This window comes from Gorilla gorilla, chromosome 12 (genome assembly GCF_029281585.2).
Source record: "Gorilla gorilla gorilla isolate KB3781 chromosome 12, NHGRI_mGorGor1-v2.1_pri, whole genome shotgun sequence".
Classification (NCBI taxonomy): domain Eukaryota; kingdom Metazoa; phylum Chordata; class Mammalia; order Primates; family Hominidae; genus Gorilla; species Gorilla gorilla.
Genome location: NC_073236.2, coordinates 97,511,094 through 97,528,445, shown reverse-complemented (window position 1 = coordinate 97,528,445; position 17,352 = coordinate 97,511,094). Strand labels below are relative to the sequence as shown.

General features: G+C 40.6%; 1 protein-coding gene across 4 annotated transcripts in view; it reads left to right on the top strand.

The window, feature by feature from the left end:
* EML4 (EMAP like 4) overlaps positions 1–17,352 on the top strand; it is a 167,777-nt gene that overhangs the window by 81,664 nt on the left and 68,761 nt on the right. For 3 of the 4 annotated variants that reach the window (XR_010129993.1, XM_031007213.3, XM_055377782.2), the window contains 4 exons: positions 8,509–8,638; positions 13,112–13,285; positions 15,170–15,298; positions 16,687–16,712. Coding sequence is in view for 3 of the 4 variants with exons in the window: in XM_031007213.3 (XP_030863073.2) it covers positions 8,509–8,638; positions 13,112–13,285; positions 15,170–15,298; positions 16,687–16,712 (459 nt within the window). In the remaining variant the exon portion in view is untranslated. The remainder of the gene's footprint in view (positions 1–8,508; positions 8,639–13,111; positions 13,286–15,169; positions 15,299–16,686; positions 16,713–17,352) is intronic. The other variant, XM_031007223.3, reaches the window with a different exon arrangement.

The window sequence follows — 17,352 nt, the reverse complement described above, 5'->3', positions numbered from 1 at the left end:
AACAGGATCCCAAGGCAGAAGAATTTTTCTTAGTACAGAACAAAGTGAAAAGTCTCCCCTGTCTACCTCTTTCTACACAGACATGGCAACCATCCGATTTCTCAGTCTTTTCCCCACCTTTCCCCCCTTTCTATTCCACAAAACCGCCATTGTCATCATGGCCCGTTCTCAATGAGCTGTTGGGTACACCTCCCAGACGGGGTGGTGGCCAGGCAGAGGGGCTCCTCACTTCCCAGTAGGGGCAGCCGGGCAGAGGCGCCCCTCACCTCCCGGACGGGGCGGCTGGCCGGGCGGGGGGCTGACCCCCCCACCTCCCTCCCGGATGGGGCGGCTGGCCGGGCGGGGGGCTGACCCCCCCACCTCCCTCCCGGATGGGGCGGCTGGCCGGGCAGAGGGGCTCCTCACTTCCCAGTAGGGGCGGCCGGGCAGAGGCGCCCCTCACCTCCCGGACAGGGCGGCTGGCCGGGCGGGGGGCTGATCCCCCAACCTCCCTCCCGGATGGGGCGGCTGGCCGGGCGGGGGGCTGACCCCCCCACCTCCCTCCCAGACGAGGTGGCTGCCGGGCGGAGACGCTCCTCACTTCCCAGACGGGGTGGCTGCTGGGCAGAGGGGCTCCTCACTTCTCAGACGGGGCAGTTGCCAGGCAGAGGGTCTCCTCACTTCTCAGACGGGGCGGCCGGGCAGAGACGCTCCTCACATCCCGGACGGGGCGGCGGGGCAGAGGTGCTCCCCACATCTCAGACGATGGGCAGCCGGGCAGAGACGCTCCTCACTTCCCAGATGTGATGGCGGCTGGGAAGAGGCGCTCCTCACTTCCTAGATGGGATGGCGGCCGGGCAGAGGCGCTCCTCACTTCCCAGACTGGGCAGCCGGGCAGAGGGGCTCCTCACATCCCAGACGATGGGCGGCCAGGCGGAGACGCTCCTCACTTCCCAGACGGGGTGGCGGCCAGGCAAAGGCTGCAATCTTGGCACTTCGGGAGGCCAAGGCAGGCGGCTGGGAGGCGGAGGTTGTAGCAAGCCGAGATCACGCCACTGCACTCCAGCCTGGGCACCATTGAGCACTGAGTGAACGAGACTCCGTCTGCAATCCTGGCACCTCGGGAGGTCGAGGCTGGCAGATCACTCGCGGTTAGGAGCTGGAGACCAGCCCAGCCAACACAGCGAAACCCCGTCTCCACCAAAAAAATACGAAAATCAGTCGGGCGTGGCGGCGCGCGCCTGCAATCGCAGGCACTCGGCAGGCTGAGGCAGGAGAATCAGGCAGGGAGGTTGCAGTGAGCTGAGATGGCAGCAGTACCGTCCAGCTTCGGCTCGGCATCAGAGGGAGACCGTGGAAAGAGAGGGAGAGGGAGACCGTGGGGAGAGGGAGAGGGAGAGGCTTCATTCTTCAGGATTTTTCTTTAGAGGTCAAATTAAATTCCTATGGATAAATAGGGTAGAATCCTTTTATGAAGCTGTGGTTCAAAGGACAAGTCAACTTCCCTATTACTGAAGAGAGCTATTTTATGGTTTTGCTAGATGGTGGTGATATGGGAAGGACATAAGTTGTCATCAGATATGACCAAAAGTAAATGCTAATGATGTGTGTGCTAAGGGCTTAATGAAATTCTGCTACGTTGCTTCATAGTAGTATTGCCATTCAGTAAATACCAAAATCAGAAACACACCTAACCTTTAAATATATTTCGTTGTCTTAGTTTATCTTCTCCAGTGTGCCAGCAGTATTTAAAGCTAAGCCCCATTTTTTTCTTGAGTAAATTATGCAGGACACTTGACTGAGGTAGAAAATTTTCCCATGAGTTTTTAAGGTGGCCAGTCACTTAAATTTTTCATATACCTTCTCCTCTGTCAGAGAATTCTTTCCTTTTGACGGCATGTGTTCATAATATATGCACCAGTTGCAGCTGAATCCTTGCCAAAAGAAAAAAATATTACCTGTACTTCGGAGCAAAAGGGAAGGCCCAGAGAACACTGGAAGTTTTAGCTGCCAAGAAGATGAATTATGTCACAGCTGGTGCCTGGGAAACTCATTAGGACCTCTTGAGGTGACCAAATGAATGTAATTTGAGAATACAGCCCAGTGGCATTATGTGAAGACAAACTGTTAGTACACAATGATGCGGAAGTTAAAAAGTTAAATTTATCTGAAGTTGGCAGTCAGTCATGTAAACCAGGAAACTGCTGGTTAAGCCAAAGTGTGAAGCATTGTAATTGCCACTTGAGAAATGAAAGAACCCACAGGCAAAATTGAAATATAGGGGTCAGTTCTCCAAAAGAAACATTGCTAATTATGTAAAATCTGGGATACTTTAAAGGCACAGATTTGTATCATTCAGCTCCTGGTCCAAATAACATTTGGGAGGATTTGGGGATTATCATAGGTTTGCTGTAAATGTTATTGATAAGCACATTACCTCCATCAGCTTAGGAAGGTATGAATTGCCTTGGTGGGACCCTTACACTAAAATGACTAGTAATTGTGGAAGGGGATGATGGAGTGTCTCATTATTTTGTGTGTAGAAGTATAGTCATGCATCACTTAACAGGGATACTTTCTGAGAAATGCATCATTGGGCATTTTTTTCCTTGTTTGAGCATTATAGGCTGTACTTGCACAAACCTAGATGGTATAGCCTAGTATGCATCTAGGCTGTATGGCATAGCCCAGTGGTCACCAACTTTTTTGGCACTAGGGACTGGTTTCATGGAAGACCATTGTTCTTCAGACTGGGGTGGGTGGGGGGAGGTGTTGGGATCATTCAAACATACTACATTTGTTGTTCTATTCGTATTGCATAGTAATATATAATGAAATAATTACACAACTCACCGTAATGTAGAGTCGGTGGGAGCGCTGAGTTTGTTTTCCTGCAACTAGATGGTCCCATCTGGGGGTGTTGGGAGACAGTGACAGATCATCAGGCATTAGATTCTCATAGGAGTATGCAACCTAGATCCCTCACATGCACAGTTCACAATAGGATTTGTGCTCCTATGAGAATCTAATACTGCCACTAATCTGACAGGAGGCTGAGCTCAGGTGGTAATGCAAGTGATAGGGAGTGGTTGTAAATACAGATGAAGCTTCACTCTCTGGCTTCTCACCTCCTGCTGTCTGGCCTGGTTTCTAACAGGCCACAAAGGTACCAGTCTGTGGCCCAGGGGTTGGGGACCCCTGGTATAGTCTATTGCTCCTAGGTTACATAGGCAGTTGTAACACAATGGTAAGTATATGTATATCTAACAAACCTAAACATAGAAAAGATACGGTAAAAATAGGGTATTAGAATCTTCTTGGACCACTGTCGTATATGCAGTCCGTCGTGGAACAAGACATTATGCAGTGCATGACTGTATATTGGCAGGTGTTGCCTCAGACCAGGTAACAGTTACTGTTTACAGAGTGCCATTTCTATATGAGAGTCAAATGCTTCTTTGTCACTTCCACTCAAAATATACTTTTAAGTAGTGGCCCCAAGTGGAAAGGCCTAAGGGTACATCTTCCTGTGAGATAAGAGGAAGGTAGAAGTATACAGATAAAATTCCAAATGGAGAAGATAGAATTTGATGGAGTACATGTAGTCCTCAATCTTCTCAAAGAATGAAGCAAGAGTAATCAGCCAATTGAGAAAAGTGACGAAGAGCTTGAAAATGAGGAGTGGAAGAAGTATGTATACAGTTGGAGCCATGAGGCATGTGATGGAGAATTCAAGATAAATAGAAGATTTGGAATATCAACTAGACTGTCTCTACCCTTCTGATCAAAACTGTAACCATCTTAAAGGCCTCAGAAATTACTTCCTGAAAATGATCTATTTTTTGGCACGTTTTGGAATTATTTTAAATTTTTGTTTGTACATCTCTTTTGGCAATATATATTTGTTGCTCCCACTAGATGATACACTATTTGAAAGCAGGGACAGTCACTAACATAGTCATCCCAAGGCTAGCTGAGAAACAATTTCAATTTACAAATCAATAAATTGTTTGTAAATTGAATGCCAGAAGAAGTTAGTTATAGAAACAGGAAGTTGTGATAAAATTACAGTTTTAGAGAGACAGATTGGGATAGATGCAAGAATAAGAAGATAATACGTACCGGAGTAGCAAGAAGGATTTCAGATTTTGAGCTTTGGAATATGCAGCAGTTCTTAGTGATAACTTTACTGTGTTAGTCTACAGTACACTGAAATTTATTTGTATTTAGGAACTGTCAGGCTAAGATGTCAGTAAGGTCGTCTACTTGAGTCTGTCATTAAGGAGTGTAAACTATAGTGAATAGCATTCTTTTGTCATGATCAAGTGTAAAAGTTTTTATTGACCTTCATCCTGGCATTATGATGGTTTCCACCGTGATTCTTAAAACTTCCTTCACTTTTTCATTCACGCTACATAGCTCTTGGTCCCCACCATCTTATTCTCAGACCACTGACCTGAAGTCAGTTCTTCACATGGCTACTAGAGGGTATTCTCTAAAATGTAAATTGAACTCTGTTTTTCAGCTTAAAACCCTTTAGTGGTTCTTTATTCTGTATAGATAAAGTCTGCATCATCTGAATGCTACTTAACTGCTCTCTCTGAACTATCCCCTCTTTTGTTCTACGTGCTGGCCACATCAAGGAGCTTTTTGTCTCCCCACCACCACCCACTCAATGCCGCAAATACATACACTCTCTTTGCTGTTAGAGTGTTTCTGTTCCCTTACACATACTGCAATAGGATCCCAGTGTCTTATCACCGCCCTTTCAGCTGTCTATTTCTTTCTTATTCTTTAAGACCTTATTCTGTGTTTTTTCAAGGAAGCCTTTCTTGAGCTCTGTGTCCCTAATCCTTACAGAATTATGTGTCCTTTCTTTGCACTTCCATGATACTCCATTGATATCTCTCTGTTACTGTACTTACCACATGTTTTCATTGCCAGTGTGATTCTCCTTGAAGATTTTGAATTCCTTGATGTCAGTAACTGCCTTATATATGTTTGTAAACATAAGACTAGGATTATAATTGGTCCTGAGTAAATATTTGATTGGTGCATGGATGATGAATACATTACAGTTTAGGCAAGCAGAGGTGACTAGCATATGCTGGAGAGAAGGATCATCCAGGTGCAAAAGTGCAGAAGAGTAAAAAGTACTTAGTTTAGGAATTCAGAATAAACTGAAGCATAGGGTGTAAGATTGGGAGTTTCAAGAAATGAACCTAGACTGGTAGGGCCCATAGTAGAAGCTTTTCTTACACCTTGTTAAGGAATTTAGTTTTCATCCTGAAGGTAGTGGAGAGCCACTAAAGAATCTTAAGCTGAGGACTGACAGGCAGATTTATAGTAATTGGTCCAAGATGCCTATATTTTTGACATTTTAACGTCTCTGAAATTACGATGCATATTACAATTGATAGTGTCTTATAGTTCTAATAGGAAATACTTCTTTCTAATGGTACTTCAAATAATGGGGCATATTACAGTTAGTGGCATTAAATTTAAAGATACATAGCATGTGGTAGGTCATTCTGGCACAGTGTAGCGATGCCATAGTGTAGGGTAAAACTGCAAGAAGAGAGACTCGAGATAAACTCAACATAATCCAAAAGAGAAATTTGGTAGTGAAGATGCATCCATTTAGTTGTTTTGATATTAAGTACTTTTTGTGTGCTAGGCAGAGTGCTCAAGAGTTATTTCAACCCTAATTCGAGTTATTAAAGTCATATGCCGGGGAAGAAAAAGACAAAAAACAAAAATACCTTGACTCTCACCTCACGCCATAAACAAAAATTAAGCAAGATGGATCATAGACCTCAATGTAAGGGCTAAAACTTATGTAAGAAAGATCTTAGTGACCTTGAGTTTGACAAAGATTTCATAAGTAGCACACAAACAAGCACAAGCTATAAGAGAAAAATCAATTAATTGAATTTCATCAAAATTTAAAAATCTTGTTCTTTCAAAAACTGTTTTGAAAATAAAAGGGCAAGAAGCTATAGAATAAGAGAAAATATTTGCCAGACATGTATTTGTCAGAGGACTTTTATGTAGAATATTTGAAGAACTCATATGCCTCAGTTATTAAGAAGAAAGCCCATTCTTAAAGTGGGCAAAATGTTTGAGCAATTGAAGTTGTTATGCCATTTGAGGCATTGGTAAAAGAATGGTAAAAATGCCTGTAATTGGTGGTCGGGCACAGTGGCTCACGCTTATAATCTCAGCACTTTGGGAGGCAGAGGCAGGTGGATTGCTTGAACCTAAGAGTTAGAGACCAGCCTGGGCAATGTGGCAAAACCCTGTCTCTACGAAAAAAATATAAAAATTAGCCAGGCATGGTGGTGTGCACCTGTAGTCACAGCTGCTCAGGAGGCTGAGGTAGACAGATGGATTGAGCCCCGGGAGGCCGTGGCAGCAGTGAGCCATGATTGTGACATGGCACTCCAGCCTGGGCAACAGAGCAAGACCCTGTCTCAAAAAAAAAAAAAGACTAGGAAAGAAGAAAAAACTAAATCCAAGGCTTGGCAGAGGGAAGGAAATAAAGATTAGAGCAAAATAAAGGAAGTAGGGAATAGAAAAACAGTAGAATCAGTGAAACCAAAACTTATGAGGTAACACTTAATACCCTCTTGAGTTTTTTTTTTTTTTTAACCTGAAAATAACAAGTGTTGGCAAGAATATGGTGACATTGGAATCCTCGTACATTGCTAGTGAAATTGTAAAATGGCGCAGCCACTGTGTTTGGCAGTTCCTCAATAAGTTGAACATAAAACAACCGTGACTCAGCAGTTCTGCTCCTAGGTATATACTCAAAATAATTGAAAACAGGTGTTTATATGAAAAATTTTACACAAATGTTTATGGCAGCCCTTTTCCCATTAGCCAAAAGGTGGAAACAATCCAGATGATCATCAACAGATGAATGGAAAAACAAAATATATCTATACAGTGGAATATTTTTCTGTCATAAAGAATGAAATATACGTGCTACAACATGGTGAACCTTGAAAACATTGTACTATATAAAAGAAGCCAAACAAGGTATGGCTTCTTTGGAGGGTAGGGTACAGGGAGTGACTGCTTAATGGATACGCGGTTTTTGTTTTTTTTTTCTTTTCCTTTTTTTTTTTTTTTTTTTTGAGACGGAGTCTTGCTCTGTCGCCCAGGCTGGAGTGCAGTGGTGCGATCCCCACTAACTGCAAGCTCCGCCTCCCAAGTTCCTGCCATTCTCCTGCCTCAGCCTCCCAAGTAGCTGGGACTACAGGCGCCCGCCACCACGCCTGGCTAATTTTTTGTATTTTTAGTAGAGACAGGGTTTCAACATGTTAGCCAGGATGGTCTCGATCTCCTGACCTCGTGATCCGCCCACCTCAGCCTCCCAAAGTGCTGGGATTACAGGCTGAGCCACCGCGCCCAGCCAATGGATACATGGTTTCTATTTGGGGTGATGAAAATGTTTTGGAACTTGGTAGTGGTGATGGTTGCACAACATTGTGAATATACTAATTGTCACTGAATTCTACATTTTTAAATGGTTAAAATGATAAATTTTAGGACAGTTTTACCACAGTTTTTAAAAAGCTACTGATATAACAATAAGTAACTTGTTTGACGTACTAGAACTAAATCTGATGACCAGTGATATTTGCATAATTTGAGGATTAATGTAGCTTATATGTAAAAAAAAATTTGTTAAGAGGTTTCAAAAAATAAATGCAGCAGGTCTCCTGCTTCCTGTCTTCTAATTCATTCAATCTAATGTAGGACTTACGAATCTATATTAAGGAAGCAGGTTAGGTGATTATGACACAAATGACCTCCAACATCTTATTCTTGACAAAAATGCAGTGTTATACCACCATGTGTGGAACTTCCTAAGGTACTAGATATTACTTGTGTGCACGTGAGAAAACTGAGTCCAAAAATTAAAAAATAAAAATGTTCTCTATTCCCAAATCTTTACTTGACTCTTAGTATAGATAGGACTGTTTTATCTTGTGATGTTGTGTCTTCTGACCACACTAATATACCAGTCACACATTTATTCCACTCCTTGTACTGTGTAAGTTAAAGGAGAGGTTAACTTTATATACTTATGCTTTATTTATATGGAGTAACAGTCTAGAATTTAATATTTATGGTTTCTAGGATTTAAAATTTATGATTTTAACAAGCTGTTTTTGAAGACTGATGGCATGGGATTTATGGATTACTTGAGGCACACATTTGAATCATGTGTTATAAGGCTGCTGTGTGTGGTAAAGCAAACCATTTAGCTAAGAGAACTAGCCCAACTGTGTTTTAGTAAATTAGTATGGCTTTCCTATAGGTCTGTTTTGATGGGATTAAGTCTTGAGACAATATCATGTGCTGCATACCATGGGGGCATTCTGCTCAAGAGTTATTAACAATAATATACTTAATTTTTTTTCTACCACCCCCTCCTTCCAAATGGACTTAATTTTAAAATTTAGATCTTTAAGGAATATATTCAAATTTGATATAATTTTTTTCCTTAATTATCTTTAGGCCAACCAAGCCCTCGAGCAGCTATTCCCATGTCCTGTATAACCAATGGAAGTGGTGCAAACAGAAAACCAAGTCATACCAGTGCTCTCTCAATTGCAGGAAAAGAAACTCTTTCATCTGCTGCTAAAAGGTACCCATTTATGAAAGGGGGAAAAACTAACATTGCAGAATTGTCTGAATGTGGTAGAGGTCTGCCTTTAGAAAGAATATGAAATAGAGCTGTTTGAATTCAAGTGAGCATGTCCTTTGAATTCTTAAACTGTGAAAGTAGAGACATTTAGCCTGTGCTCACTCAGCTTGCACTCATCATGCCTGTCAAGTTGTGTGAGGAAGCTTTCCGTTCTCACTAAAGAAAGAAAGCAGTTTCATTTCCTGGTTTTGTTTTGTTTCTTTGTAACAAGTATTTATTGAAAGCATCACTATATTTAAAGAAATTATGTAAGTGAATTTTCCATAGCAAGTGATATATTTGATACAGCATTTTTAAAGGCAAAACAGAATCTTCGATATATCTATGTTAGTGGGAGGTCAAATGCTATTATAACTTTTATTTTTTAACCATAACTATAAAATTAAGGCTCATTTCAAAAATATAGTACTATCTGGGGTGTGTGGGGGTGTATGTGTGTGTGTGTTAGGGGATGGTGGGCAGGAGGGCTGTGGAATTACAGCAATATAAGTTTCAGTGGATTACAGATTTGCATTATGTTCTTTTCATCAGTTAACTAATTTACTCCAATAAAAGTGCTCACAGGATTTTCCCCCTTTTGTAATTTCTAGCAAATTATTCGATGTAGAGTTTGGAGAGACCATAGGTGATCAGCTACAAAATCTTAAAACCGTTTTCGTCAAAGAATGAGTGAGGAAAAATCTTAAGTAATAAGATCATGTGTAACAATGTACTGATGGAAAATGCTTACCTCAATAAACTAATGCTAGTGACCAAATTATTCATTGGTGTGGATTCATAGATACTTAACCAAACAGTTGATGACAAGAATGTTGAAGAAATACCAAGATCTTCAGCCCTTTTAAAAATTCCTTCTAGAGGCCGGGCGCGGTGGCTCATGCCTGTAATCCCAGCACTTTGGGAGGCTGAGGCGGGCGGATCACGAGGTCAGGAGATCGAGACCATCCTGGCTAACACGGTGAAACCCCGTCTCTACTAAAAAATACAAAAAAAATAGCCAGGCATGGTGGCGGGTGTCTGTAGTCACAGCTACTCAGGAGGCTGAGGCAGGAGAATGGCGTGAACCCGGGAGGGGGAGCTTGCAGTGAGCCAAGATTGCGCCACTGTATCCCAGCCTGGGTGACAGAGCCAGACTCCGTCTCAAAAAAAAAAAAAAAATTCCTTCTAGAACTCAATCTTTGTCGTCGTCATTACAGAATCTAGACTTTCCCCTACAAAGGATACTAAACTTTATTACCTGTACTCCACTTTGAGTAGAAAAAGGGAAACTAAGAAAGTGTTAGAAAATTTTAGTACAATTTTAAATAAATTTCCATGTTGTATCCAGTAATGGTTCAGATTCAGCCCATTTCTTACATAGCTATTGCACTGTTGCTTGTTGCTGTGTAGTGATCAGTATTATGCACATTAGTGATTCAACAATCTGAGGCCCCTGAGTTTGTTAGTTTATGATCCAGGGTCCCTGTATTTTGCTTTTAAATAACCCAGAAGGAAAATGGCTCTTTCAGGTTGTACTGGGCCCACATAAAACTAGTGACCTCTGTAATCTTGTTGAAGAATCGCAAGGAAGAAGTAACTTCTGTTTTTTGTTTTTGTTTTTGAGAGAGTTGGACATATTGGAACTCAGTTTTTTAATTTCAGAGTTAATCTGATATTCTTGAAGTATAATTGTGTTTCTTTTTTATTTTTTAAGATATATATATATTTTTTGAGATGTTGTTCTGCTCTTGTTGCCCAGGCTGGAGTGCAATGGCGCAATCTCGGCTCACCGCAACCTGCATCTCCCGTGTTCAAGAGATTCTCCTGCTGCAGCACCCGGAGTAGCTGGGATTACAGGCATGCGCCACCACACCCAGCTAATTTTGTATTTTTAGTAGAGACAGGGTTTCTCCATGTTGGTCAGGCTGGTCTCAAACTCCCAACCTCAGGTCATCCGCCCGCCTTAACCTCCCAAAGTGGTGGGATTACAGGTGTGAGCCACTGTGACTGGCCAAAATTGTATTTCTTAGCACCTGCTTTTAAAAAAATTGAGCACAAAGTAGATAGTCAAGGGCCAGTGTGAAGTCAGAAGTTATCAGAAGTGCATCAGGTTAAGAAATGTCACTTGACATTAAAATATCTATAACATTTTAAACTATTATAATGTGATAAATTGTATATACTATGTACATTTATTTAAAATGTTCTTGAACAAGCTTTCTTGTTGATTATAATCGAATTACAAAATGTCCTTTGATTAAGAAAGACATTTAGGACTGGGTGCAGTGGCTCACGCCTGTAATCCCAGCACTTTGGGAGGATGAGGCAGGCGAATCAGCTGAGGTCAGGAGTTTGAGACCAGTCTGGCCAACATGGTGTAACCCCATCTCTACTAAAAATGTAAAAATTAGCTGGGTGTGGTGGCGGGCGCCTGTAATCTCAGCTGCTGGGGAAGCTGAGGTGGGAGAATTGCTTGAACCTTGGAGACAGAGGTTGCAGTGAGCCAAGATCATACCACTGCACTCCAGCCTAGATGACAGAGCAAGACTTCATCTCAAAAAAAAAAAAGGGGGGAGGGGGGCGGCGGAGAAAAGAAATAGGCATTTAGTAGTTTCCTAGCTTTTCATCACTGGAATTCAAGTCTTGATTCCATCAGCTTTATAATATTGTCAAGAGTGTTTTCAGTATAAGTATGCTTATCCAGTCTGGTTAGGAATAGCAGGTGGTTTATTAACCAAGAGTCAAAGTACAGAATCAAAAGAATTTATACTTAAATATCTGAAATATTTTAACATAAGATATATTCACCTGTATTTATTCATCAGTTTTTAAATGAAAGACCAAACCTACCCTCTAAGTATATATCTCTAATCAAATTCCTTGTTGACTGTCTTTCATAAAATATATCCATAAATAACTTTCTAAAATTTTTAGTTTCATTTCTCAGAAATGAAATGAGTAAGAAATTTAAAACTCTGGCAGAAGAGTATGTTAGAACCCATCTCTCTTTCTATGATTTTGTTTCTTTTTTTTTTTTTTTTTTTTTTTTGAGACGGAGTCTCGCTCTGTCACCCAGGCTGGAGTGCAGTGGCGCAATCTCGGCTCACTGCAAGCTCCGCCTCCTGGGTTCACACCATTCTCCTGCCTCAACCTCCCAAGTAGCTGGGGCTACAGGCGCCCACCACCACGCCCAGCTAATTTTTTTGTATTTTTTAGTAGAGACAGGATTTCACCGTGTTAGGCAGGATGGTCTTGATCTCCTAACCTCGTGATCAACCCACCTCGGCCTCCCAGAGTGCTGGGATTACAGGCGTGAGCCACTGTGCCCGGCCAAATTTTTTTTTTTTTTTTTTTTTAAAAAAGAGACAGAGTCTCACTTTGTTGCCCAGGCTGGTCTCGAACTCCTGGGCTCAAGTAATCCTCCTGCCTTGGCCTCGCAAAGTACTGGGATTACAGGTGTGAGCCACCACACCCGGGCTCTGTGATTTGTTTGTTTTTTGAGATGGAGTCTCGCACTGTCATCCAGGCTGGAGTGCAATGGTGCAATCTCCGCTCACTGCAACCTCCGCCTCCCTGGCTCAAGTGATTCTCCTGCCTCAGCCTCCCGAGTAGCTGGGATTACAGGCACATGCCACTGCACCAAGCTAATTTTTGTATTTTTAGTAGAAACGGGGTTTCACCATGTTGCCTGGGCTGGTCTTGAATTCCTGACCTCAGGTGATACTTGCCTCGGCCTCCCAAAGTGCTTGGATTACAGGCGTGAGCCAGTGCACCCAGCTGCCTCTGTGATTTTTTAAATTGTGTCGCTCACACTAAATTTAACAGCAATTTTTTTGATAACTCATTTTTTTTGTAGTCTTTCCAGAACATTAAACTTAGTTTTCATAGAAATTGCAATTCTCTTTGTATTTAATTAACTTACATAATTAAAATAACAACTGGCATAAACAGACTTGGGGAAAACTTAAACTCTTGGTAAGTTTAAAACTCAATTGAGTGGAGTAGAAGTATACAGAAAAAAAACAGGAATTGGAGAATAACCTATTAAACATGAATATTTAGTGTTCTTTTGGCATCAGTCGGTATGCTTTACACAGATAGTCTTCTGATTTGGGTAACTTGAGGTCAGTTAAGAGACCTTCATTTGTCCCCCAAAATCTGCCAAGATGGCAAAGTTTATTAGAGACCATTTCTGTCTAAAGGGGCAATCTTCGTGGGATGTATCGCGTTAGAATTTTTATAAATTCTTTACTGAAGATGTTCATAGCTTCTGGAATTTTCAAAGAAATATTGTCCTTATTGAATGAAAACAGTGCAAATAGTATTAGCTGTATGACTTAGGGTTTTGAATTATATAATAATCACATTTCTATCGTTTGATTTTTTTTCATTTGTTTAAATGTGTATTGTTCCATGTTATACTTTATTTTACAGTGGTACAGAAAAAAAGAAAGAAAAACCACAAGGACAGAGAGAAAAAAAAGAGGAATCTCATTCTAATGATCAAAGTCCACAAATTCGAGCATCACCTTCTCCCCAGCCCTCTTCACAACCTCTCCAAATACACAGACAAACTCCAGAAAGCAAGAATGCTACTCCCACCAAAAGGTTTTAACTGTCCCCAAGTACAGAGCTAGGGAATGGTTGTAATGATACCTAAATTCTGTGACTTGGGAAAAAGTTAGCTATCCAGGGATTCTGAGAGAAAAGGCTGGTGGCTTTATTTTTCCCTTCTTCATTGCTTATAATTTATGCTTTATAGCCCATTGGGGAATAAAGAATTAAGGTCACAACTTCTCAGTTAAAACTGGAAAAAAAAAAAAAAACTAAGTTATAAACAATCTGATGAAAAGAAGGCAGGAATAACCTAGTCGAAAACCAAACAATATTTTCTTAACCAAATTTTTGAATACTTTTAAAATATGTATGTAACTATGCATAAATTTATAGCCATGGATAGAAAATGGCCATATGTAATTGTCCTCACTGTATTTTGGCATCATTACAACCTTCAACCTGCAAGGGCCCATCTCAAGTGGCTCTTCATTGTGGCTGCATCTCAGTTTCAGTTTTGGGTCTTGGGAGGATAAGTTCTTGCTTGAGTAGAGAAATGAATCCATTTCACCTGGTCTTTTCTATGCTAAAGGCTTGCTTGAGGGCTTCCGTGTCCGTAATAATTAATATTTTAAAGTTATGAGAAGGGGAAAAGGGAGAAATATTCTAACAATGTGTGTGAGCCTAAATTGAGAATCTAAACCTGCATGCTGGGAGTACAGTGCTACAGCTGCCTCCTAATCAAATATTGAGACCAATCTAATTAAATTTGCCTGTTTAGAAATGCTTATTCAAGCCTTGTGATTAGGAATAGTCATATTTTATCATCGTACTTCTGCTTGGAAATCTTAGGAAACTATTAAACCATTTCCAGAACTGGCTAGAATTTTAATAAAATAAATGACAACCATTCCTAAAAGATTTATATTTTTATTTGATCAATTTAATATTTTGCCTCAAATCGCTAATGGAAATTGGGAAAACCAAAATACCCTTCACTTGATCGATGCATGTTTACCACTTACAAAATGCTTTGTCTGTGTGTCTCATGCAGATTCTTACCCAATCTAAATGGTTTGTAGTTTTTCTGCCTGGTCTCCTGTGGAGTTTTTCTTGGATATAGCTTATTAATGTTACATAACTTTGGATTGTGTGTGGTTTAAGGTGGCTTTTTATAATCAGTCTCTTTAAGGTTCTGATTTCACTTGATATCTTCTTTGTCCCAGCATCTTTTTTTCAGCTTCTTGAGGTCTCCTGGAAATGTGCTTGCCCTCCTAAATTGCTCTTTGGATATACTGTTGCAAGAAGTATTGGAGACTGGATGAGTTTGAGGATAGTTAGCAATGCAATGAAAAAATCATTTGTAAAGAAACAAATTTCACTTATAAGTATAGGGAATCAGGATTGCCAATAACCACATTCTTATATAAAGTCTTGTTTATTTCTGATCATTGGTAAAATTGTCCCTAAAGATATAAACAAGAGTTTATACCTTGTTATATTTAGAAATTGTCATTTGTACCATATGTAATGTAATTACTTGAGGACATAATTGCACAAAAAATGAAAATGGCAGCCTTATAAAATTCAATGGCTATGAAAAAATACAGGTTTTTTTGTAACTACAAATTATAAGAAACATTACTCAGATGTAAGGAAATAATTTTTTTCTGTTAACAAAAGTGTTTTTTTTTTTTTAAAAATCAGGTAATATTTGTTCTAGTGAATCTTCTGAGTGATACAGAAAATTATAATAGAGATTTGGGAATTGCCTTGTTTAACTCCTTCACTCATCCAGGCAGTCTTTCAACTAATCCTTCTCTTTTCTGGATTAGCTTTAAGGAAATGTTAATTGCTGCTTTTGTGTTCTGTTTAAATTGTCAGTTACATGTCTTTGATACTCAGAATTTTTCTGTAAGAAATTAATGTTCCTTCTAGCATAAAACGACCATCACCAGCTGAAAAGTCACATAATTCTTGGGAAAATTCAGATGATAGCCGTAATAAATTGTCGAAAATACCTTCAACACCCAAATTAATACCAAAAGTTACCAAAACTACAGACAAGTAAGTATTGCACTTTCTTCATTATATCTGAAAAGTAATAATTATTTGGCTGTTATGTTTGCATGTACAGTTATGTATGTCTGGTTTGAATCTTTTTTTTGTGTGTGTGTGTGTGACAGAGTCTTGCTCTGTCGCCAGGCTGGAGTGCAGCGGCACCATCTTGGCTCACTGCAACCTCCACCTCCCAGGTTCAAGCAATTCTCCTGCCTCGGCCTCCCAAGTAGCTGGGACTATAGGCACGTGCCACCATGCCCAGCTAATTTTTGTGTTTTTAGTAGAGACGGGGTTTCACCATGTTGGCCAGGATGGTCTCGATCTCTTGACCTCGTGATCTGCCTGCCTCCGCCTCCCAAAGTGCTGGGATCACAGGCATGAGCCACCACGCCCGGCCTTGGTTTGAATCTTTTTAAAAACTCTGTATTATAATTTATACTTCTCTTATGGAGTCTCACTCTGTTGCCAGGCTGGAGTGCAGTGGCACAATCTTGGCTCACTGCAACCTCCGCCTCCCAGGTGCAAGCGATTCTCCTGCCTTAGCCTCCCGAGTAGCTGGGACTAGAGGTATGCACCACCACACCCAGCTAATTTTTGTATTTTTGGTAGAGACGGGGTTTCACCACGTTAGCCAGGATGATCTCGATCTCTTGACCTCGTGATCCGCCTGCCTTGGCCTGCCAAAGTGCTGGGATTACAGGCATAAGCCACCGTGCCAGCCTGGTGTATGTTTTCTTTCAAGTCTTCTACAAAAAGTTGTGTCTATCTTTTAAGGCTCCCAACTCAAATCATATGTCTTTTTTTTTTTTTTTTTTTTTTGAGACAGTGTCTCAGTCGCCCAGGCTGGAGTGCCATGGCACCATCACTATCATGTCTTACTGCAGCCTTCACCTTCCTGGGCTCAGGTGATTCTCCTACCCTAGCTTCCTGGGTAGTTGGGACTACAGACGCGTGCCACCATGCCCAACTAATGTTTTTGTATTTTTTGTAAAGACAGGGTTTTGCCATGTTGCCCAGACTGATCTTGAACTCCTGGGCTCAAACAATTCACCTGCTTCAGCCTCCCAAAGTGCTAGGATTACAGGTGTGAGCCACTGTGCCCAGCCAAATAATAAATCTTAATAATCATATAAGATTTGAGTATTTTTCATAAGTTATTTTTATGCTTTCACTGTTTAGATGCTCTTGTGGGATATTCATTGTTTTATAAAATAGTGTATATTAGTAGTTCATCAGTGAGAAACTTTAAAAAATGCTGATTTCTTACTTTCACTTCCAGAGATTTATCTAGTTTATAGCCTAAGCATTAAAACTTTTACAGTTTCTTGAGGTGATTTTAATGGTTAGCCATATAAACTTATAAAATAAATGTGTTTCTCAAATTTCTTTTCTAGGCACAAAGATGTCATCATCAACCAAGGTAAATTAAAAATCCGTTTAAAAATTTTATTTTGCCCTTCTTAGTTTAATTTTTGCTAATTGAAAAGAATATTTTCATCCAGTGCACTTTATCAGTTCATAGTAATCAAAGAAAAGTGCGTTACTATAGTCATTTAGGAAAAAACCCGGTTTTTATTGTAAGGTAATGTCATTTTTGTCTCAACCAGCAAAAATGTCAACTCGCGAAAAAAACAGCCAAGGTAAGAATAAGCTACGCAGTTGGTTGCCTTCTAAGTCAGTTTTTTCCTGGATCTCTTATTTGGCTTTTTATTATTTATGCTGCCTGACTTTCTTCCTAACAAAAGAAATACAGTGATTTGAGCTAGATGAATCCAGCTACATTTTACTTTTTTTTTTTTGAGACCTGGTCTCATTCTGTTGCCCAGGGTGGAATGCAGTGGCGCAATCTCGGCTTACTGCAATCTCCACCTCCTGGGGTCAAGCGATTCTTGTGCCTCCCAAGTAGCTGGGGACTATAGGCACCACCACACCCGGCTAATTTTTGGTGTTTTTTGTTTGTTTGTTTTGTATTTTTAGTAGAGACGGGGTTTCACCATGTTGGCCGGGCTGGCTTCAAACTCCTGACCTCAGGTGATCCACCCACCTCAGCCTCCCAAAGT